The 24,768-nt window shown below is 31.7% G+C and overlaps 2 protein-coding genes across 3 annotated transcripts; both read right to left on the minus strand.

Annotated features, from left to right (window-relative positions):
* Positions 1-16,734: 16,734 nt before the first annotated feature.
* LOC145325143 (uncharacterized) lies at positions 16,735-19,797 on the minus strand. Of its 2 annotated transcripts, none has more exons than XM_080168000.1 (4): positions 18,341-19,797; positions 17,892-18,058; positions 17,324-17,494; positions 16,735-16,957 (listed from the first exon to the last, which is right to left on the minus strand). In XM_080168000.1, exons 1-4 carry the CDS (start codon positions 18,881-18,883, stop codon positions 16,753-16,755), a joined length of 1,086 nt encoding a protein of 361 aa, XP_080024126.1. In that variant the 5' UTR covers positions 18,884-19,797; the 3' UTR covers positions 16,735-16,752. The 2 variants fall into 2 exon arrangements, with proteins under 2 accessions (XP_080024126.1, XP_080024125.1); XM_080167999.1 differs by having other exon boundaries at positions 16,735-16,960.
* Positions 19,798-19,822: 25 nt separating this feature from the next.
* On the minus strand, positions 19,823-24,365 carry LOC145325144 (uncharacterized). Its single transcript, XM_080168001.1, has 5 exons — positions 23,366-24,365; positions 23,022-23,150; positions 22,631-22,824; positions 22,176-22,352; positions 19,823-21,792 (listed from the first exon to the last, which is right to left on the minus strand). The coding sequence occupies exons 1-5, from the start codon at positions 23,724-23,726 to the stop codon at positions 21,475-21,477; spliced, it is 1,179 nt and encodes a 392-aa protein (XP_080024127.1). The 5' UTR covers positions 23,727-24,365; the 3' UTR covers positions 19,823-21,474.
* Between the last annotated feature and the right edge of the window lie 403 nt (positions 24,366-24,768).

Here is a 24,768-nt window from a genome sequence, read left to right on the forward strand (position 1 = left end):
TAATAAAACTGATTAATTTGTTTGAATTAAATCTAGATTTAACTTGCTTTAATACCAGAATATTACAAAGTTTACAAACTATTTTGTATTTTTTAAACAAACTGTTTTGTGTTATTGCGGTGGTTAAGCATTGATAATTTCACAAAATTGAAAATTCTAAAATGTTGTATGGAGGTATGGATGTATAGAAAAAAAGCTATGAAAAGCAATATTAAGGTTTTAAAATTCATAATCCTTAATTAATAATCCATAATTAACAGAATCTCTGTGTGTCTATTTGTGCGTCCGTCTGTGTTGAAGGATCTCGCTCAACGCTTATCCGATACCGTTCTCCTTTACAATTAGCCTGTCATATGGGAAGGCTTTTAACTATTTAGGAGAAGGGTGCTTCAACTTTCCCGAGAGAAATCATCCAAGAATCCAAATGATCCCCCAAATTTAAAAAAGATTCTATAAACAACGATAAAGGTAATTTTCTGACTATAATTGTACTTAGAAAAATATAAAAATAACCATAATTGATTCTGTATTGATTTTTGTATGAATGTCAATTCCTAAATGCCATTATGAACTGAACTTTATTTTCTTTCTGTTGGCTTTATTTCTGCTTAATATACTCACTTCTTTCCAATATTGTCACAACAATCAAGATTATTAGTCACATTTATATCCATTTTTAGTCATAACAAATCACTTTTTTTGGACATTTTTCACATAACGTAATCCTTTGGCTTATTAACTGTAACTGTCGACACTAGTTAGATCATTGATAAAGAAAACTCTGAAAATAGAAATTGTAATCATTTTAGTTCAGGTGCTATAGAATAATAAACATAATATAAAATAATAGCAAAAAATATTATGTTGAAAAGTTTTATAAGAGTAACGTACCTATGTGAAGCTTGTCTAAATAGAGAACCCAATCTGTTTAGCAGTTATTGAAATCTTAAGCTTTAGACAAAAAACTTTAATACTTTATAGAAAAAGGATTGAATGTATATTTTATATTATAATGATTGTGAATTTCCGAATACTCGACAATAGAGAAAAGAGACAAAAAAATGTTTATTTTGTAACACTCCATGCTATCGTAATTTTAGAGATAAGGTATTTACATACTTTTGTTTGACCTAACCACGTATCTATATATCTTTTATAAGGGCATAGGATGCGTTCTTTTTATGGGGGTTAAAGTCCATATACAAAACTTTACAGGGTGTCGTGGCAACTTTCAACATAAGATAGTTTGAAAACATAACCATGAAAATGGTTCTTTTTCCTTTTGTCAATTTTTGGGCATACCACCATATATCTTTAAAACGACTTTAAAAAGCGTATAGAGTTAATAAAAAAAAGACTATTGGAATATCACCCTTTAAAAAATCTACATTAAAATGAAATAACCATTATAACCCTAACTTACCTAATCTATGCTTACTATTTCATAATTTAATAACCTATTTCATAAAAATGTAAGATTAATCATGAATGACGTTTTAAGGTGAACTTTTTAAAACTACTTTTTTTCACTATCACCTTTCTAATCCGTTAATATTTACACAACACATTTGTAAGTCAAATACATTGATATATTCAATGGAAAATACTATATATGCACCACAGGATTGGACCTTGTTCGAGTTTAGGATCCTGACCTGAAGGTATCCCCCAATGAGATCATTATAGAAACATTATTTACTAAGTATATTTGCGATAACTTTTATTTAATAGATTCTTCCAATTTTTAACATTTACAAAACAGCCTGCTTTATTGCTTCAAGATCCATGACAGATCTATATAGGAAATAAATGTCTATAAATGAGCTCAAGTTTTCTAAGGAACAAATGTTTAAAACTCATAGTGCTCCAATAATCCATAATAATCTCTCATTGGCCAGAACGATGAGACCCATTATTTTACTTTATTAAAAATAAATTCATTTTTTCCGTTTCATGTTGCTATTTACATTAAATTGAAGTATTTAATTTCTAATCATAAAAAAGAAAATTTAAATTTTTAATATAGAAAATTTAAGAAAACTCTGTTTTAAAATAATTCGATTTTGGCGACACTTCCTTTTGTGTGTTCAAATATTTAAACTAAAGTTTTAATCATATTTACCCTTTGGTGATGGTAATGTAAAAAAATATAATTGAAAAAAATCTTTTTGAAATTATTTAAATTATTAAATATTTACTTCTTTCTTTTAGATAGTAATGGCGGGGGAGGAATATTTATTTATTAAGAAATAGATAAATAGATATGTACTCATAGAAAACTAGCCAATAGTGAGATAGTTATATTGAGCCAAATCTAGTCATAAAATATTAAGGACATGTAAATCTAAATCTGCATAATATCTTGAAAATTCAACCAAAAAATGGAAACTTCAAGAGCTTTGGCGGAGGCAGGGTATTGATCTTAAACTTGAAAGAAAAATAAATTCAAAAGTGTCAGGTTTGAAACAAATTAGAAGTATCTGAAAATGCTAGTTCTAAATTCATAACAATTTGGTAATTAGATCTAGACAAAATTTGGCTTTAGGTCAAAACTAAAGCCTTACAAAAATTATATTCTAATTTTTTTCTTCATTTAAAAGGGCATTGCAGAAAGCGCATAATTAGAGTTTGGAAGGATTCATATTGAAAGGTCAGGTTTCTATACTTGTACATGTTCAAATTCCTGGGAACTATAATATAAACACAAATATATTCAATATAATGTACATGTGTATTTCTTTTATATATGATAACCAAATTAGTCATATAGTACTTGTTTTTAGTTGCACAGCTATTATATACATACACATTAACGATTTGTCCGTCTAACGGTCAGTAACAACCTCTTTAGCAGTCTAGACACTATGCGCAGTTTCTGTTCTCCTAACATTACTGTTCTTTTTCTAAATGGGATGCTTTACTCTAACGCTTGCTGGTGGATGGTGAATGGTGGTTAAGTAACATCCAACAGACAACGAACCCTTTAATTTCACGACATCTGTCTGATAAGTCCTTACTTTGCTTGGTAATAAGTTGCGCCTTTTCATGGGCCAAGGCATTCCTCCTAATCTAACTATATACGTCGCGCAAATGACCTAGCAAATGACCTAGTAGGAAAAATTGTCTTTAGTTATGACGCGGTGATGGGCCGAGATACAAACCTATCACCTCCCCGACGACGAGCGGATGGACTACGTGTTAAGCTACGGTTACGGGTTTGCTCTGCTACTTATGGATCAAATAATACTTGTTGTTATTATGATGTACAAGTGTTATTTATAGAAACTATTTATTTGCTTAAATTAAATAATTGATAACAGTTAAATGGCCAATTCAAATATAAAATTATCTCCTTTAACAATGTAAAATAGATAAACGTAATTTTATTTCAGACTATAAAGAATAAAGATTCTTTGAAAAAAGATTAAATGAAATATTTCTAAAAAATTATTTTTAGGTATTGCTGCGAATTTGATTAATTTCTCCTGGATTGAAACTGGTTCTGTACCATATTGAAAGTATTATAGAAATTTTCCGGGTCCAGCAAAACTGGAATTAATCCTATAATTTTTTAAACTTTTAGTCTTACTGATTTTTTAGGTACAAATTGATCATACTCTCTGTCCTTTATTTTTGATTTAGCAATATATTTTTAAAAACGAAGCTTTTCTATAGTTAGGGTCAGTCAGTCCGTCCGTAACGGACAGCTTTTTTCGTTAATTTAGGCATGTTAGAATTGTTCTATCGATTTCAAACTTTGCATAATGATTTCTGTAGTAGTTAGGTACGATTTAGAAAGCGTAGCAACTCTATAATCGTTACTAGAATGTCCGTACGTCCATTTTAAACATGTTCCTTTTTATACTTTTTTAACAACAATTTTTTATGTGATAAAATCATCCGATTGATCTGATTTTTGGATGTCAGTATGTCCTTAAAAAGAATTCTGTATTTAAGAAGTTTTGTAACAAATTTACGTATAATTTTGTCAAAACTTATATAATCAAATTTTGTATATTCAGTTCTGACACTCTACAAGAGTCAATATCCGTCTATCACACCGTTTCAGAGCTTCGCTTTTATGGATGTTGTCATCCTTGTTTTCTTATAAAGATAATAATGTTTATCTATGAAGTTATTAAAAGTGTTCATTATGTTTTCTAGAAATATTTTTTTATGATTAAGTGTCAACTAACAAACTTGTTTTGATTTGCTAACTTTTTAAGTGTAGTATCTCTATAAATATTTCCAGAAAGTCATGAGGTTTTTTTTACCACAATTGCTTATGCAATAAAATGATTTTATTCATCAGATTTATGGATTAATGACTTTTAGAAAGGTTAAGTACTATATTTTGAACGAATCACCTTTATGATCAAGTCTTAAACTGTAAATATGTCCGTAATTATTTTAAATTGCCTCCAAAAAGACGTGTGCCTCTAAGGACCAGCAGGTGAATACACGATTTCTGTCTTTCTAAAATTTAAGGTCTCGGTAATCGTTAAAACGATTGGGTTCTACTTTTCTACTGGCCCTGTGACGAGTTTAAGCATTTTTTGTTGTTGAAAATATAATTTTCGGGGTACTTCCATGACCCCTTGGGGGAAAGCAACTAGAGGCTAGGGGCGAACCCAAGGTAATGCATAATTTCTAAACAAGTCTGATTATCTATATTTTTATTTTTTTTACTTATTAGCATATCTTTGCGTTACTTATGGACATAATTGTACATGAGTTAAATCCTAAAATAGGTAAAATAAAATATATGAGTAATCCTGTACAAAATTCTTTTTAGTAGCAAAGCTACTCTATAATTCACTTTGTCCGTCCGTCCGTCAGCCCGTCAGTCCGTCCGTAACGCTATGGGGGAAACGTGATTTTCTCGGCTCCTATTCAAGAAAGACAGCTGAAATTTTTAGTGAAGATTCCTATGACATATGCCTATCTAATCTATACATTGTTTTGTCCGTCTGTCTGTTAATTGGGGTGCTAGATCGATTCCTAGATTTTTACGTTTTTGTAATTTTCTCGATTCCATTTCAAGATAAATGGCTGGAATTTTCAGGGATTGAATAAATTTAGATTTTACATATTTCGATTAAGTTTTATTTAGATGCCTTTATTGGTTGGGGTTCTAGATCGATTCCTAGATTTTTAAGTTTTTATGATTTTTTCAATCTCTATACAAGATAGGCAGTTGAAATTTTCAGGGATCGAACAGTTGGATTTTTTAGTGATTAATTAAGTCAGCATTCTTAATATTTTGACCAAGTTTTTTAAAGACTTACTATTTTTTGGGGTGCTAAATCGAATTTTGGATTTTAACGTTTTTCTTATTAGCTTAATGCTTCAAAAGATCATTTCCAGTTGTCTATTTATTATTTTTGAGCTTCGCTACTTATGGATGTTGTCATCCTTGTTAAAATCTTACGCCATGAATGACGATGAATTTAAATGGATAAATCTGTCCATAATTAGCGGAGCAACTACAAAAAAAATAAAATTATAGAAAATAATAAATGAACTTTAAGCAGTTGAGAATCTTAAGGTATTTTAAGTAAATGTAATATGTTTTAAGTGTAAATGGGAAAATCGCAAAAATAATTTATTGTATCAGTTAAAAATGATCTATGCTGCAAGCGTTTTTGTGGATAAAGAAATAAGTTATTTTGTGTACAAAAATAGAATCAATGTAGATGCTTTATTCTTAAATACTGGCGGACAGACGGACGGACATACAATAGTCATAGAGAAGCTGCGCAACTACAAAAGATTAGGTCATATTAGATCTAATGTACATTCAACAAAAGTAGGTTTAGGATATTTTAAAATTACAACATCCTTTGTGATAAGATTATCAAGATTAGAGCAATCTCTAATTGATAAGATTCATATATAGATTAAAATACAAGATTGTTTGGGTTTATAACTCAAGGGGACAGTGATAGGCACTTAAATTAATTCTTTTTTACTTCGATTAAAAACATTTATTTCCTTAAAAATGGTCTCATTTTTTCGAACTTTGTTCTTGAAAAAAAAACTCCGTTCGTCATAAAAATGATTTTTGACTGGCTAAAAAGGTTTTAGCATAGTAGCTTTTTCTACAGGTTTGGAACCTAGTAAAAGTGTCTGACACTAATTATGACGTAAAAAAAAATAGCCAATGAGAGGCCAGTATACAGTGTAATTGACCAATGGTAAAATCTATAGTGGCTTCTCATTGGCTAATTTTTTTTACTTCATAATCAATTACTTCAGTCGCTGTCTTATTCAGCAGCTATCCAGCTGCCAAGGCCGTAATAGCCTCCATATTTGGTGTGTTGGGTGGGGGGGGGGGGGATGGTGGGAATTTTGGTTAATAAAAAGTTCAAATTTCACCTGATTATAAACAATTATAAGATACTAAAAGTTATTGTTTCTTGTTTTAATCAGAATTAAAATGAATTTTATTTTATTGTCAAATCACTATCTTTTGATTAAATACATAACTTCAAAGTTGTAAATAATAATGTTCTATAATTTTCTTCGGTTGAAAGATGAAATCCAACTAAAATTCAAGAATATTTCACTCAAGTTTGCAATAGAAATATCAGATTATGTACTATGGTATAATTTCAAGGACGACTAAGCAAAAACTAAAAAGCATATGTTTGAGAAAAAAGGGTTTATTAACCCCTAAAAACTCAAGTAGGAGAAAATATTTGGTTTGGAATATTTTTTTTGTGGGGTTGTTTTTGGTTAGTAACGCATCTACTATACAATTAGGCTTTATCTAAATGACTGAAATATGTAAAATTTCATGTTATATTAACCAAAACCTTGTTGCCGAAATTGAAAATATAAATTGCTTTAAATAAAACTAAATGGTTTCGTACCTAGCATCTCAGGAATCTGAAAGATGGAAGGGTGTAGAAGGATATAGCCAAAAACCATCCAAAGATGTCAGAGGGAAATTATAAATTAAACATGTAGAACTCAATCGGACAGACAGAAAACAAAATTACTGTTTTAACTGTTTTATTTCCCCTGCATAACTTATAAGTTGTTCTCCTGTGCTTCTCATACACATAAATGTCCTTGTTATAATTTATTCTTTAAAAAAAGAAAAATTTGAAGAAAAAAATATTATAAATTTATTATAAATTGTTTAATTGTGAATTATTATTAAGAAAAATAAATTTTTTGAGTATTTAAGAATGATTTGAAATACAATATGATTGTTGATCTATTACGCAATACTTGGTGAACCAAGACACATAAAAATTTTCCATCAATTTTCACGTAAAATACCATTTTACTTAGAAACATGTTGGTTATGGGCTTGGTGACCAGTGTTATATAAATGTATATTTTTACAAATAAAAAGCTCGCAATTATTAAATGAAATATCCCTATTATGCAAAAGCATGAATTATGCAAAGATTCAAACTAATTTGCAGCAAAATACGAAAAATGCTACCGCAAAATTCTAAGGCAGCTGTTATTTTTTTTTTGATTTTCAGCAGCAATTCAAAATTTCTAGCCGTCATTTAGCCAACAATAAACTGCAAAGCTATGTTTTGCTCCAATCCGCAGTTGCTGTTTTATCAAAAGGAAATTTAAATTGGCCAATGTATGAATACTATTTGAGTTACTTATCTATCGTATTCTGTGCTTTACTTGGATAATAATATGAAAATTTATGAGATCATTTTCAGTTTTGTTGGCCCTGAGAGGCTGCAGTCCCGGGCCAACAAAATTAATATTAATTTTATAATTTTTATCTTAGTATTAGTAAAATAATTCTGTAATACGATGCTATACATCATTTTTATGTATTTCTAAGAATTTGTTCTAATCCATCGGATGTCACAGAGACATACTGGAAATTATTTAAAATTGTTACTCAGTATTGACTTATTAAAATGACTATTTCTTGTTAACTTAAAAACGTATTGACGTAAATCCAAAATGAATCACTATTAAAAGTTATACTAAACAATTGTACACTTTTATTGATAATTTGCTTGAGTTTTTGCCTTGTTATTTGACATGGAATGGCCTTAGGGCATTTATTCATTTGCCCAATCAAACTGTTGTGCTATTGTTACATCGATATAGACTACGCCAAAGCGAAAATTGTCTTGTTGTGACGTCATAAATTTCGGGAAAGGAGAATGGAAGGGGGGGGGGGGGAGAAAATCTCTTACAAGGAGATGGGAGAAATGGAGTTTTCCTATTCCTTTCCCTTTCCCTTTCCCGAAATTTCTGAAGTCAAAACAGGACAATATGTCTAGACTACACACATAAATGATTTATCATTAATTGGATCTATCTCCAGGTTATCATGTACTCGAATAAAGAGAAACTTGTAGCAGGCTAAAATTATGATCCCGCCTTTACCCCATCCCCTCCCCTCTTACTAAATAAACAAACTGACCAATAAATGACAGGGAAATAGCAACCTAATTTGACGACAATTATTCCCCTGTCATAATATCCACGTATATTCTACATCCATTGCATGTTATAGCTTTGCTTTTGGTCATGATGTTGACATGATCTTCAAGTAAAATTAGCAGCATGTTGATAATATGTCAGTTATGATCACTTTATTGTGGAATACATAATTGTCGATATAAATCTTGCAACACAACGATTCTAGGTTTAGTTGAGTAGTTATGGGCATATTAACCAGTTTTGCAGCGTAGTTTCACAACAGAAGTCGATGCCAATAAGAAATTTTTCAAATACTTAGAGGCTATAGCTTTCACATAGTATTTTATACATGAAATAGACCATTTAGTACAATTTAATAACTTTTTATGTTTTAAACTTAAACTTAAATAGGTTTCTATAACATTTTAGTCACTATAAAGCTTTACTTTGCTTATTATCAAGATTTGATCAAAGAATAAATTCTTTAACTTTTGCGTTGAACACTAAGCCACTAAGTTGATACTACTGCACCAACCAAAGTTTATAGTATAGTCGTGGTGGGATGCGTATATGAAATAGCCTAAAGCGATTATATAACAGACATATACATACATACATATATATACCATAGTACAATGTGGTACTACACACCCCGTGTATATTAACCATTTCAAATTAACTCTTTAATTAAGGATGCAACTGGCTTTTCAACCGTGATAAAATCAATTTTATATTTTGAATTTAAAGTAAAACCAGCTGAAATTTATTTTCTTTGCAAATATGAATTTGGTAAAATTTTAGAATTACATTGAAAATAAATCAAAAAGTGTCTTGTTTCTGCCAAAAAGTATAATCAATTATAAGCGACTTTTTGTGCTTTAGAATTTTCATTCTTTTATTTTAAGTTTTGTGATATTTTTAATTATATGAAATAAATGTAAAATAAAGAGAAAATTAGTAGAAAAAATTAAAGAAAAAGAATAAAATGAAATAAATGGGAAGAAAGAGAAAAAGTTTCAAAAAATAAGTATTCATAAATTTATTTAATTAATTATATGGATAGCTCTATGACAGGAAAATTAAACTACAAATACCCCAATCGTCCCCTAATGGCTAGATGCAAAGCCAATAGTACTTTTTCTAAAACATGTCTCCCGTCAGCTGTAATATAAAGTAGTAATGTTTTCTTGTCTATTTGTTACTAAATCGACTAAGTTCTCCATTACAGGGTAGTTCTTATAGGTCCCGGGATGGTTTTAGGCTATTTTACTGCCCTTCCTCTCTCCTAGATACTAGGTGCGCAGCCACTAGAATTGTGAAAAAGAAAGCGCGCGCGCGAAAGAGAGATTATAAGAGCGAGAAGTATTTGGTTTGCGTCTAGGCTGCAGTCACACACCACGTTGGAGTATTCCACCCCCCAAATTGTTCCTTCCCCTCACAAATAAAACCATTTAAAATTACTACAAAAAAAACAATATATATCCTTTTTTAAAAAAATCATATAAAATAAGCTAATAATTTCTTATTGTACGGTAATGATATCAAATTTGTCAAAAATTCAATATTTGTTATGTTGGTCTAATGTGCATAAGTCTAAAATATGAATCAAGATTGGACCAGTAAAATTTGCTTTTGCGGCGTTAGAAGCGTAGCAACGTACAATATGTATACAATAAACCATACAATTATCTAAGTACAATTTTGCTATTATTTAGAATATTTCTAAAGGTAAAAATAAACTTTAGACCATTGGATTTAAATTAGATCGCAAACAACTTTGCATTTATATAGAAATAATAGGATGTCTGTCTTTCTGTCTGGTTTGCCAAAAGATTTCACTAACTGCACTGTATCGATTAGGCTTCAAAACTCAAAAGCTACCTATATTTATTAATTATCAAAAGTGAAGCTTTTCTTATGATTAGGGTCGGTTCGTCCGTACATAAGTTCGTCCAGAACTTAACTATTTTATTTAATTTAGACATGTTATAATTGTCCTATCGATATCAAATTTTGCATGATGATTCCTTTAACAGTTAGGTACGCTTTAGGAAGCGTAGCAACTTTATAATTGTTACCCGAAAGTCCGCGCGCCCCTTTAAAACATGTTGCTATTTTACTTTTTGGACAACAATTTTTTATGATATATAACTATCCTATTATATGATTTTTGGAATACCGATTCCTAGGGCAACAAAGTACAATTCTAAAAGCGAAGCATCTCTTCAACCAAGACCTAAAAATGTAAGTGTGTCCTTAAAGAGTGTTCTGTACTTAAGGAAGATGATTAAAGTCCCTCCACAGATTATGACGTCATACGATAGAATAGCCAATGAGAGGCCAGTATACACTGTAATTGACATATGGTAAAATTTATGCTGGCCTCTCATTGGTTATTATATCGTATGACGTCATAATCTGAGGAGGGACTTTAATCATCTTCGTACTTAAACAGTTTTGCAACAAATTTACTTACAAATTTATATGCTGCTTCTTCAGTACTGACACTCTACACGTGTTAATGTTCATTTTTCGTACCTTTTCAGAGCTTCGCTTCCATGGACGTGTTTAATTATTTGCTGCTATAACTTCACTTATGATTCACTTGATTGTTGATAGTTTATTTTCCTGTTTTAATTTAAGTAGTTTTATCGCTTTTCATGGATAAATTGTGCTTGTTGTAGTTTTTAAACATTGGCTTAGTACGTGGGTATACCAAGCGGAACACGACAACAAATAATACTACTTTCAAAGTTATTTTGTCTCTATAATCACAACCAATTTACAGTGTATTCAAATGGGATTTTGTAATGTTATATGGTGAAACTATTACCACCTTAGACCTTCATCTAAAAGTGCATCCTATACATACTCTGGTATAAGCGTACTTTATACCTTTTTCAAATAAGTATTTCTTAAATACTGAAATTTTTATTTCTTTAGGCCAGGCCTTGTAGCTTTATCTACAACTAGAGTATGTCCATTAGTCACTCCGTCGAAAATATGAGTATTTTAGTATTTTACAGTTTTTATAATTCCTATTATTTAATGGTTACACATGTCCTTGATATCGATTTAATTTGCATATACATGTTAAATATGAGTCATGATTTTCCTTTTGCTTGAAAAGGGAAATTAATTGATAAATTTGAAGAAAAATGTTTTGGAACATGGACAAGCTTATCATATGCAAATTTTAACAAGTTAATTTACAATTGAAAATACTAATAAATAAAATTAAAAAAAGCTGTACTATTGGATTTTTTTGCATAATATTTGTTATTGAATGTTACAGTTTACTTTTAAAACCAGCTTTTTTGTTTCCAAACGTTATTTATGTTACTTTGCTACCAGGGGCGTCCAAGCTTTTTATTTTGGGGGGGGGGGGGTAAAATGGCGCGCGAAGCGCGCCGAAATTTTTTTTACCCCCCCCCCCAAATTTTTACCCCCGGGGTAAAATTTTTTGGGGGGGTAAATACCCCCTCCTAAATGGTTGGGGGTGCCTACGGCACCCCCAGGGTAGGGGTAAATTTTGAATGGGGGGGGGGGGATAAAATTTTAGGGGGGGGAATCGCCCCAAAATAAGAATTGACATACATTTTAGTAATGAGTAAAGGAAAGCCTTAGTTTCAAAATTACCCTGAATGTACTTTCAATAAGATAATCAGAACATATGTTATTTGTTTTGTAATGTGTTAAATAGTAGATTTCTATTTTAAGTCACCTGTCATACAATTATTTTGCAAAAAATACACTCGGCAGATGCAACTAAAACAACGTTAAGCTACAGACGTTCATGTCACAGCCGTAGTTTGATTTTAGACAGCAAGCAATTTCGCACCCATAGCCGAGCATTAAACAATCTGCAGTCGAAGCTTAATAAAAAATACTTTTGGTTGCTGCTCAATTAATATCCCTTTTTTACTGAAAATGAACGGCTGACGAGCCATGAGAAAAAAACTGGGAAAATTTATCTTTATTGCAAATCAATAATTAAAAATAGGTGTGGTAGATAGAAAGCCTTTAGATTGACATAAAAAGAAATTAGAGGTATACTTTAATTTATTTTACAATATAACTTCCTGTTATATGTAAATTCGTTAAACAGCTGCTCTATAATCATAGCATTTCCGTCTATCTGTCCATCCGCGAACATGACATGTAATTTTATATAATATTCTCAGGGGGGAAAATTTTAATTGATTCTATAAACACTTCAACTCATTCGTTAGTTACTTTAATTATATTTGGATTGGTTAGTATTAACTAGCTGTGTCCGTCCAAACTTCTTTTTTTACTGATAGTTTCAATAATTCAATCTACATAAGTATTAATTTAGTTTATCATAATTGAGTGTAAATCAACTTATCATCCATTGTCTTATCTCTTAAGTTAATATACTGTGTAAAATATTACTGTTCTTTTTCTGGTAAAATAAAGGTATGTTACTTTTGCTACGCTTTTTATAGACACAATCGTCCTTGTTTAAAAGTACTACAAATATCAAGGCAAATTGTAAATGTAATTAAAGTTTGTAATAATAATATTCTGACATAAATGAGCACAATATAGCTTGTTGCTTTAAAAAGAGTTATGTAAATAATAAAAAAAAATTCAAGCAAAAGTTTTTTTTGCTTATTTAGTCATCTATGATTCTTATGAAATCATGACAAATTTTGTAAGATAACTAGCAAAATAGGACTAGGATTTTTCTTTCTTTTTCAGTATAAAATGTATTATTCTTATATACATACATTTATACATAATACATATATTGTAAAATCTTGCGGCTACCCTCTAGAGGAATCTAGGGGCACTCAATGAAATTGGAGGGGGGAGGGGAGTTAAAAAAATTCTAGTTCTTTTTTAGTAATAATCTCATCACTTTCATCTATAGCTAAATTGCTTAACTTTCTTGAGAACTTGGGACATACGGCCATACCATAGATATGTATAAAAAAGCTGTGCTACTACGGAAAGAACCTCCATTGTTTAACTGGTAAAGATATCTACTAAATGAAAGTTATATTCATATTTCGTGTTTTCATCACTACCCTGCTAGATTGCAAGTTACCAGAGTGTCAGACGGACATAATATAAATATAGAGAAGCTGCGCTTCTAAAGGACAACCTCCATTGTTTAACTTTAACTGGTAAAGCTATCTACTAAATGGTAGTTATATTCATATTTCATGTATTCATCACTGCCATAGTAAATTCTAATTCTTAACATGACTAGGTACTCGAATAACTGACTGAAAGACATTAGTAATTAGTTATAGGGTAGCTGCGCTACTACGGAAAGAACCTCCAATGTTTAAATGGCAAAGATACCTACTAAATGGTAGTTATATTCATATTTCGTGTTTTCATCACTGCCTTAGTAAATGACATTTACACACTAACAACTGTGCACAATGGTACCATAATAGGATAATTGTGTGAAAGTCGTCCGATCTTTTAAGGAGAGGAAATTCAGGGTTATTTCCCATAAAAATTGCCTGGCGAGCACAGAAATTCCTCCCTCTTTGAAATAATTGAGGGATGAAGGGAGGGGGAGGGGGAAGGAGTAGTGTGTTTTACTTATATTGGAAAAGGGTATACCAGCAGAGGTTAGGCATATGAAAAAATTCTCCATTTAATTTTTTGTTAATTAAGAGGGGGGAGGGGGTATTGTGCTCACTTAGCACTTTGAGGGAAAGAACAAAAATGCCTAATTTGCCTGATTTATTTTTTACAAAAATTTATGCTGCCAACTAATTGAAATTTTTTTTTTCAAATTGGTAAGCTGTTTTAATATTGAACCATTATTGGCCTATTGTGCTTATAAAAATAAAATGCATTAATATTTAAGGATGGTAGGAAGATCGAGTTAGATGAAACAGCTGGATATATTTAGGATAGAAAGGATAGACAGAAATATAGATATTCAGATAGAAAATAAGAGAGAGACAGGGTGAATAGAGATAGAGGGATAGAGAGAGAGAGAGAGAGAGAGAGAGAGAGAGAGAGAGAGAGAGAGAGAGAGAGAGAGAGAGAGAGAGAGAGAGAGAGAGAGAGAGAGAGAGAGAGAGAGAGAGAGAGAGAGAGAGAGAGAGAGAGAGAGAGAGAGAGAGAGAGAGAGAGAGACAGAGAGAGACAGAGAGAGAACAAGGGATTAGCTTAGATTCGATTAGTTGCTCCGAGAGAAAAGCGTCGCAGCCGCCAGAATTAAATATGGGAAAATCAAAAGAAAAGGGCAGAACAAGAAAGATAGATAAATAGAGAAGTTTAAGATTAGAAAAAAGGAATATGGATGGCCCTATGCGTGATTTTAAAAAGAGAAATATTTATGTTTTAAACAATGTAAAAGAAATGGATATAGAATGACATTCTATATCTATAATTTAGTAGTATATTTTAAAATGGTAAGGTTTTTTTTGTCTGTTTTTCTTCGATAAATTTAACTACACACTTTTTCCCCAACAATGGGTATAATTTACATTTAATGATTAAGAAATACTTATTGTCCATTTATGTCCTTTCCCTGTATCCCTGAGGTCATATAAAGTTTGGACTGGGAAATACCTTGGATAAACCAGATTTAACTTGAAATTTATCATTACATATCTTTTTATCTACCATACAACATTGTATGTAAAATCAGGGAGTAAGGGGATACTGTCTGTTTATTACACAAGTCCTCAAAGTTTCATAATTGCGTGTTCCCATTCGTTAGCTACTTTCAATAAATTTTGATTGTTTGGTTCATTAAGTTGAGTGTTCAAACGTTTTAACCTCTAATCTACAGAAGGTGTAATTGAGTGTTTCATCATATCAATGGAGATGTATGTACATCAATTTATCGGCCATTGTCTTATCTTTTTAGATCCCTGATGCATAAAGTACATTTAAATTACTAATCAATATATAAAGCCTAGATATTCAACCTTAATTAAACCAATAGGAACAATTTGGATGAAAACCCGACTACATTATTGGTTAGAAAATGTACACATTTTATGTTGAAAGTGCAGGTATTCTTTTTATTTTTTTCCTATAAGAAATCAACTATAAATAGCTTAAGTTGTAAAGATGAAGACATTTGTTGGGGAAATTATATACATAGTTCAAAGATTGTGTCTAAAAATAACAAAAAATATGCCTGCTAGAAATTCCTTTTTAGGTTTAACGGATTATTGTTTCTGATTGGTCATTCTAGGTAATTGAATTACAGTGATAGACTCCTACCCCATTAGACTTGTACTGACTTGAAATTCCATTTTTTTATATCTATAATACAAGTAGAATGAAGCCTGTCCGTCTCTCTGACCGTCTGTCTGAAATTGCAAATTTTAAATGTATAAAAATATCACATTTACTACAGCAACAAGATATTTTAGATATAAGACGACATTATAACATTTGAATTAGAAAAAACCAGCTTTATAAAATATTATGTACTACTTGCTTTGTTCCTAGCCTCTAGTGATTGACAGGTGAAGTCAGGATGACAGTGAAACTATTCCTGGATATTTAACAAGCGTCCTTGAAAAGCACAACTAATTTGCAACGCCAGTTTTAAAGATCTTTAGTTTCATACAAAAAGGTGCAATACTCAATAATCAAATCTAATAAATGTAAGTATGTCCCCAAACAGTAACCTGTATTTAACTATGCATCACATTTATATACTAGCAGTGTCTAAACTTTTTAACCAATAACTTAATTTTACAACTTTATAATTTTGTTTCATTATGAATGTACATAATTGTTTTCGTCCATTGCTCTGAAATTGTCTGCAATATTTATTGTATATAAAATCTTTATTTATTTTAAAAGTAGCAGCTGTAAATTTAAAAGTACGCTACAGAACTATCATTTTGTAACTTCATGTTATTCCATTAAAAACGTCTTATTTCGTTTCCTTATGCTACAATTAATATTTTTTATCGATCGATATTCCATAAATCACTAAAGAATCCGTCGAAAATAAGCTAAAAGAGTTTAAATATTGGGAAAATTCGAAGAATTCGATAAGTATTTAGGAACCAATCGAAATGAAAACGAAGAAATTCGCGAGAATAATCGGATAAATAAAACCAGTTCGAAATCGAAAAAAATTTTATGGTAGGTAGTTATTAAAAAATTCTTTTTTCTTAAAAAAGAAACATTGTAAGTAATCTGAAAAAATACTGAGAAAAGAACTAATATGCAATTTAAAAAATTTCTGTTTTATTTAAGCATTTTAAAATGAAAAGCATAAATAAAAATAATACAAAGTGTATAATAACTTAGTTCGGCAGAGTTACTATGAAGGAAGACTCGATGGCTAGGAGTTCCTCGCCGTTGGCTCTAACCTCCGGAACGTCTTGAGGGAGGGGATAACCTTCGTTGTTGAGAGGGCATCCTTGGGGGTCTAGATAGCCCGAAGCTAACAAAATCTGGAAGATAAGAGCGCGGTTCAGAGGCGCTGAATGGGCTGAGGACCAAGAGGGAGTCGTCCGTGAAGCGATGGAATTGGAGGCTTGGTCTGTAAGGGCTGCTAAAGACCTGGGGACTGCTGTGCTCGAGGATTTTAGCATAATCTTGGAAAAAATTTCAATGAGCGTTGTATCATCAATAGCTCGATAATGTTGAGCTGTAGCTATGGAGCGCCATCTGCCTAAGACTCGGATATGATCATCGCTCATACCTAATCTAAAGGCAGATGACACTCCTAAGCTTTTAGCAGATTTAGATGTAATTTTATGCTTAAGTCCTAAGTTACTATAAATTAAGTTTACATCCTTCATTAAGGTGGAAGCTGAAATGGCGTAACGTCCATCTGCGACTAGGATTCTAAAAAATATAATTACCAATAAAATTTGTGAAAACTTAAAAAAGGAATAAGAAATGTATGAATGTATTATGCTTAAAAACTCGCCTAGAAGATTTCGAAGTGGTACCATTCCCTGTACGGGGCAGCAAATAGCTCGTATCCAAACAGGAAGTATCTGATGAATATAACCGGAGCCTATTGTAATACAGGACCAGCAATGAATAAAGACAATACTCTGATCCATTGAAGATCACGTAACTGGTGGAGCCCTCGAATCTAGAAAAATAATGTTTATGTTTTTGTGTAAAAAACAATGATATTCTAAATGAAATACAGAGTTGAAGAATGTATAAAAAATTTGGAATTTTGAAAAAAAAAAAAAAAAAAAAGGTTTTTCTGGAATTTTCTTTAACAATTTTACGGTAGAGGAAAATAGGTAATAGTTAAGAAATCGTTTGTAATTATAAACATTTCAAACTAAGACATTAAAAAACTTTGAAAAGAATTTGTTTTAAGATAATTAGAAATTATTTTGCAATTATACTGTAATTTCCAATTTAATAGAAAGTAAAAAATAGGTAGAAAAGAATGTTGTATGATATTTGAAAAATTCTGGAAAAAATTTTGGGGAAAAAGAAGAATTTAAGGAAGATTTTCTTGTTAAAATAAATACCTAGGGTCAGTCTTAGAAGATCTGAAGGTTATGCTCATTGCTGGCGTGTCTCCTAGTGTGGTAACCGCTAGATCACAAGCTCTCAATCTCAACAGGTCAGATATGCGCGCGCACAAGCTGTACTGAAGGTGCTGAGCCACGATTGCTCGGAGGGTCACAATTGGAATCTTAAGAAAACAAGGTTTCTATTAGAAAACAATATTAATGGAAAATACAAAAGTGTAGAAAACTCCATATCTTAAAATAGTTGGTCCGAAAAACTAAATTTGAATTTTTAAGAAATAAGATTTCTATTAGAGATCAATATGAATGCTAGACAAAAGAAAGAAAATGTAAAAACTCCGTATATTAAATGTAGTTTGGTCCGAAAACTTAAACATAGCTAAGTAATAAGTATTAATCAAAATTTATTCGAAAAAAGATTTATGATTCATATGAAAACAGATTACCTGATCTGGATTCTTTAGAAAAGGTGTCACGTGCTTATCGATGGCCAAGGTCAGGTATTTTATGGGCAGTTTAGGCGCTTTCTTGGTCAAAGGCTGTTCTGCAGAGGCTCTTCTCGTGATACCCTGATACATTCTTTCTATTTGGGGGGTCCAGGGGGATTTCATATCTAATGCACTGGCGAGAAAATCTATCGCGCCTGCCAAACCGACTACGGCGGATTTTTTAGCTGCGGAGTCCTCTAAGTATTCTATGTAGGCGGCTAAATCCTTTTTTGAAAAATTTAACAGAGTTTTATTTCTGTTTTCGCAAAAAATTTCAAAACGGCGTAAAGTACGGTTGTGGAGTAGTTGCGTGGACTTAGTTCTTGAAGACGCTGTCAATTTTATATGACGTTTCCTTTTTTCTGTAAGGTTGTATTTCTCTAAAACTGACGGAAAATAAAGAGGGCCTCTCTTTTCTAGAGGTCTATTGTCTTTAAAAGTTTGTAACTGAGCATTAAACTTATGATAATTTACAGTTGAATGTTTGAAAGACGTTCTCATTGTAAGGATGCTGAAAAAATTTTGTACAATTCATTAAAAAACATATTGATTAAAATTGTGGTAAAGGAATTGCATAGTCTTTACCGGTATGAATCAATAAGGCGAGAGTTTTAAACGTCTTATGACCGTTGAAAAAATTATTTGGTGTAGAAGCAATGTAGTAAGGATCCCAGAGCAGAAAATTTTTTACAAAAGAATTAAAATAAGATCCTTTAACAATACAATTCCAGAAAGGGTATGTCGGCCATAAGGGCAAAACTACCACTGCTGTTATATCCTCATATAATTTTAATTTATTAAAAACACGAGAAAGGAGAGAAATTGGGGGGTGGATGTAGTAACATTCTGAACTGGTCAGGGAAACTGTGAAAAAATCAATATCGAAACAATTTAGTTGGGGAAAAGGGGAAATGAATTTCTCTACTTTACAATTTTTAGATGTTGCGAAACAGTCAATTGAAAATTTGATAGAAAAATAACTTTGAAGAAATTGAAAATCGTTAGAACTAATCCCAAATTCATTAGAGGATTTAAAAAGTTTAGAGCCTAAATCTGCTAAAGTGATGAGTGAGCTGTCTCGGGGCATCCATTTAGGTATAATACGGATTGCGTATTGGAACTCTAGAATTTTTAATTGAATTAATAATTTTTGAATAACTAAATTACGGCTTCCAATACGCAAAAAAGAGTAAAGGCACATACTATCCGTTATCCAAATAACCAACTGTCCTTTAAGGGTGGCGAAATAATTGCTATAATGTTCAAAAGCTTTAACAATACTTAAAAGTTCTCTATGGCCTGAAGATAATTCAGCCTCTTGTGGAGTAAATAAATAATCAGAAATAATCTTACAGTCTCCAGCTTTGAATGAAAAGGCTGAGTGGTCAGAGGCGTCTGACACAAAAATATTACAATGTTTGTTAAAATCATTAGGATCAATGTTGTCAATTAAAAAAGATGTTTGATGGGGGGAAAAAACTTCTATTGTTTTAGATTCAGTACGAATGGGTTGTCCGTTTAAAGAAACAAAATGTTCTTTACAGAGGGACAACTCTTGAAACATATCTGCATTGACAAACAAAGCTCCTTTCCAGCCATACTGTGAGGTGTAAACACCGAGAGCATGATTAGAGTTTCTAGCCACAACACGAATAAAATCTCCATGACTAAAATATGCATGACATAGTTTGCCTAAAAAGGAGGCTAACATAGTAACATCTACAGGATCATTAGAATCAAAAGCAACTAAAATTTTGTCAAGAAGAAATAAAACTTTCTGAATTTTAACGATGGGCAGGGAAATTATCATTTTACTACTATCAAGAATAAAACCTAAATATTGTATACGACGAACAGGTTCTAGTTGACATTTAGAAAGTTGAAAATGCCAACCTGCACATAGTAAAACTGATAGGACAAAGTGAGTACTAAGAAGACATTTAAAATAATTTAATTCGACAGTCAGGCCGTCATCAATATAGACACCCACGTCTATATTGTGACGGTGACAAAAATGTTTAACTGGGCGTATCAAGGCATCAACTAAAAATACGGCTGAGGCAACCCCGAAGGGAAGCCTTAAATATTTGTAAAAAGAGTAGGAATTATCAGCATTTTTATAACAAAAACCAAAAAGTTCAGTAACGGCAGGATGTAGATGTACTTGATGGTACATGCCCCGCAAATCCCAGGATGTAAAAAATACATCCTGAGAAATGCAAGGCAGCACTGTCTTAATGTCATTTAAAGAGACGTTCTCAGGCTGGAGAAGTAGATTAATGTGGCGGGATAAGTCGATGCACAATCTAAAAGCAGGAAATATTTCGAAAAAATTTAAAAGGGGGGGTAAATATGAAAATTTTTTTTTGAAAAAATGAATTCAAACAAAAATATTTGAGAGGTAGTGAAAAGAATTGAAAAAGAAAAAAAAATATTATATAAAAAGGATAGAAAAAAGAGGGGAATCAAAAAAGAATTGAAGGAAGAATTTGGAATAATATTTATGTGTCGAAAAATTTCCTGAGTTTAGTTGTGTTAGTTAAACTACATGTTCTACTAGCTACCGTAAGAGGTGAACAACAATAAGGCTGATGATCGATTTGAGCAATAATACCTTTGTCTAGCAAAGATTGAATTTCTTGACGAACAAATTCTGGATTGCGGACAGCGCTATTGTTGTTCTTCTCGAAATACGGTAACACTGGAGATGTAAAAACTTAAAAAAGATAGATTATGGAGAATAATTGTAAAAAGAAAAAAGTTTTGTGGAACAAAAATAATATAATAAATAAAATGTGGAAAGAATTATTCTCAATAATCTACCTGGTTGATATCCAAAAGTAAGGGTTTGCAAAACAAAAGATGGTGCATTAAGAATATTTTTATAAAAATTAATTGCTGTAAGTGAATGAATAGAATAAGCTGGAGAATAACTAGATAAAAAATCCGATTGGATGTCATATAAACGTTTATAATGTTCATAATCTTCTGTGAAACAAAAATTTTTTAGAGAAGCGATATGAAAATTTGGAATATCTGAGGTAGGTATCGGTAGGTTTAAATCTTGAATAGCGTAAAGCGGGGTAGAATTATTATTTAGGGTTGGCGGAAGGACAGTCGTCGACTTTATGTCCTTCGCCGTTACATCCGTGACAGCGAAGAGATCCTCGACCTCGTCCTCGGGATCCTCTGCCCCTAGGGTTTGAGCCTCCATTTGAGTTAAACCGGCCGTTAGAGAAGCCGCCACGTGCTCCTCTGCTATAGTCCCCTCGAAAGTCAGGCAGGGAATCCGAGATACGCTGCTGCTGGGTGGTGAGGTAGCGCCTGTTACCTGCTAGAGCCACCCGGTTGGCGTGGCCGATGTTTTTCGAAAAAGCCAGTTCGATGTACCCGATGGAGCTTTCAGCTATCTAGATAAAATGAAAATCTTGATAATTTTGAATAAAATATGTTGATGTCTAGCTCTATGAAAAGAAAGGTGTCGTAGGAATTATCTTTCCTTTACATGACAAAATAATGAAACTTAAATGAAATGAAAAATAATGTAAATGTCACAGAATATATTATAAAAATCTTTTCTGTGGTGCGGAAGCTAATAAAACTGGTGTTAATCAAATATTTGCACGTCTTCTTTTTTTAAAAACAAATTTGAAAAACTAAATAGATTTCATAGACAAGAAACGGTTTCTATTGATCGAATTTGCACTAAAAATAAGAAAACTAAAAAATGGCATAGGTTTAATCATTATAAAACGAAAAAGAAAAAAAAAAAAAAAATTTATGAATTTCTTGCCTTTATTGCTTGATAGCAGGCTTGCAACGACTGCTGTAGGTCATATAACAAGTTCTTGGGGGCCTTCAACGCCACAAGACGCTTCGCAGCATCCTCAACATAATTCTTCGAACGGCAGGTGTCTCTTAAGACGCATTTTAAAAATGTGAGAGAGACGTCATTCTTTTCATCCAAAGACTTAATAGAAAAAACTATTGTGAGATTTCCAAGAAAAGAATTTCAAATTGGAAAAAAGATAAACATGGATAAAGAAATTAACAAAAAAAATTAATATTTGAATAACAAAAAATATTCAGAATGTTGAAAAGAGAAAAAATTTATAAGGAATTTAGAAAAAGAAAATGCCCTTGACCCAAAATAACTGCCCTTTTTTTGTTTAAATAGACTAAATAACCCCTACATATATTAAAAAATATATGTTTGATCAAAAATTTTTGTTAAAATGTTTTTCTTACGTTTAGATGTTCGAAGAGGCGTTCCCGTTCGGCATGTATGTCTGCTGACGTCATACCTATCCAAGCAGGTGGGTCTGACAGTATTTCAGCTGCTCGCCGGAGGCGACGTCTAGCTTTTCGGCCGCCTACTAGTTGGCTGCTACTGTCAGAATCGGAAGAGTGCTTCTTGCTCTTCTTCTTTTTCTTCTTCTTTCCTAAAGAAAGAATGTATGAAGGCATGATAATCCGAAGAATAACGTCAAATATTCAGTCGGTGTTCATAGAAACAAGAAATTTATATTTCAATTAATTGAACCAAAAATAAATTTCTGTAATAAATATCATAAAAAATTTTTAAAAAGTTCATAAATGGGAGAAAGAAAGGATTTTGTCTAAGTATTTAAAAAAGTACCTTTTCTTTTCCTTTTAGGTTCATCTGATTCCGTAGAACTCGACGATGAAGAGAAAGAACTGGAAGAAGAGGAACTACTAGAGTAGCGTTTCTTCTTTTTTGACTTCTTGCGTTTAGGGGAAAAATCGTCTAAAAAAAATAAAAAAGATTTAAAAGAAATTAAAGCGGAAAAAGGTTTATAGCTGTAAAAAAGGAAAGAATAAAAAAGGGGGGGAAAAAAAATTTAAAGTTGAGAAAGGAAAAAATTTTGTAAGGGTAAAAAACTGCCAAGAAGACAAATTTCATATGAACTTCAATTTCTAAATCATTGAATCAAAATCATGAGTACTAAGTATGAATTTTACCTGAAGACACTGAAGCATGTCTGACAGGCATCTTAACTTTCTCAGATTCAATGTGGGGAGCTGCTGACACTGATGGTCGCGCTGGAGCTGCAGACTCTTGAAGTCGCGCTGTCATTTTCGGCGGCTGATTAATTTGTGGCACAAAACCTATCCCCGGCAAATATGAGCCGGCTGGGGGAAGGTTATTTAACCCCAATGGATCTTTAGGATCCTGGGGAATAATCGTTTGTGCGACCGATGACGGACCTGGAGCTACAACCGACGAGGGAGCTGAGGTATTGACTGGAGCCGAATAGGATCTAGACAAATTTGTGGTAGGAACCACTGTGGAAGATGCGGGGGGGGGGGGAATTATCCTCATCTGAGGAGTTGTGCGAATGTCCTGTAGGAACAGGCATTTTTAGGTCTGAAGAGGAAATTTAAATTTAAAAGAAAAATTTAACAAACAAATGTAAAAATTAAAAAACATTCATGAAAAAATTATGCAAAAATATTAACAAATAAGACATGCTGTAATTTAACAATCAGTATTTTTTTTAAGAAAAGAAAATCTAAAGAGGAAGAAATTGAAATTAATTCAAGAAAATTAGTGTCTGAACATTAAATGAAGAAAAATAAGAATTTTTTGGATAAGAAAGAAAAAGAAAAAATTTAGTAAGTTAAATCAATCAAGAAGTGACAAGGTGTTGCGACATTCTGCTTCAAAATCTTTGAAAGACTGGCCAAAATTATCATAAACAGATTTGGCGGATAAAAAACTATCATCTAAAGTATGATTAATTTGTTCTAATTGATCTTTAAAACGAGATGCACGATTAATCAGTTCTCTGACTACTAAATGTTTATCAGTTTTACTTTGATAAACGACAAAATAATGCAGGTTTAAACCTAAAATCTGCTTATAGGCAACTATATTGTGAGCATGGAATGACTTAACATTCCTGAGTTTATAGTATTCGAATGGTGTCATGATCACAAAGGATTTAAAAAACGTTGATCTGAAAAAAATGTGGAGACATGAATAGTTAAATATGTCAAATTAGAAAGAACAATATCAATATAAAAATACAGGAATTAGAAAAGTAAAAAAGTAGAAAATTTCTAATAATAAAATAAAGGGTTAGGGAGGGTGGGTGAAAACGTATTAAAAAGCGATGTAAGAGAGAGTACTAGCTCTATCGGTGGAATGAAAACGAATGAGAATATAAAAAACGTTTTGATTTAAAGTAAGTTTTAGGAGATTTCAACTCGTGTGCCGGCAGGCTATAAAAACGTGTGACGCGCAATTTTCAAGAATGCTCCGTGATGTATTTCAGCAATCGATCAATAAAATAATATCAATATTCCTCTTAATTCAACAAAAAATGGCCATTTTGTAACTTCATGTTATTCCATTAAAAACG

This window comes from Acartia tonsa, chromosome 7, assembly GCF_053477335.1.
Source record: "Acartia tonsa isolate MP-2025a chromosome 7, ASM5347733v1, whole genome shotgun sequence".
Lineage (NCBI taxonomy): Eukaryota > Metazoa > Arthropoda > Copepoda > Calanoida > Acartiidae > Acartia > Acartia tonsa.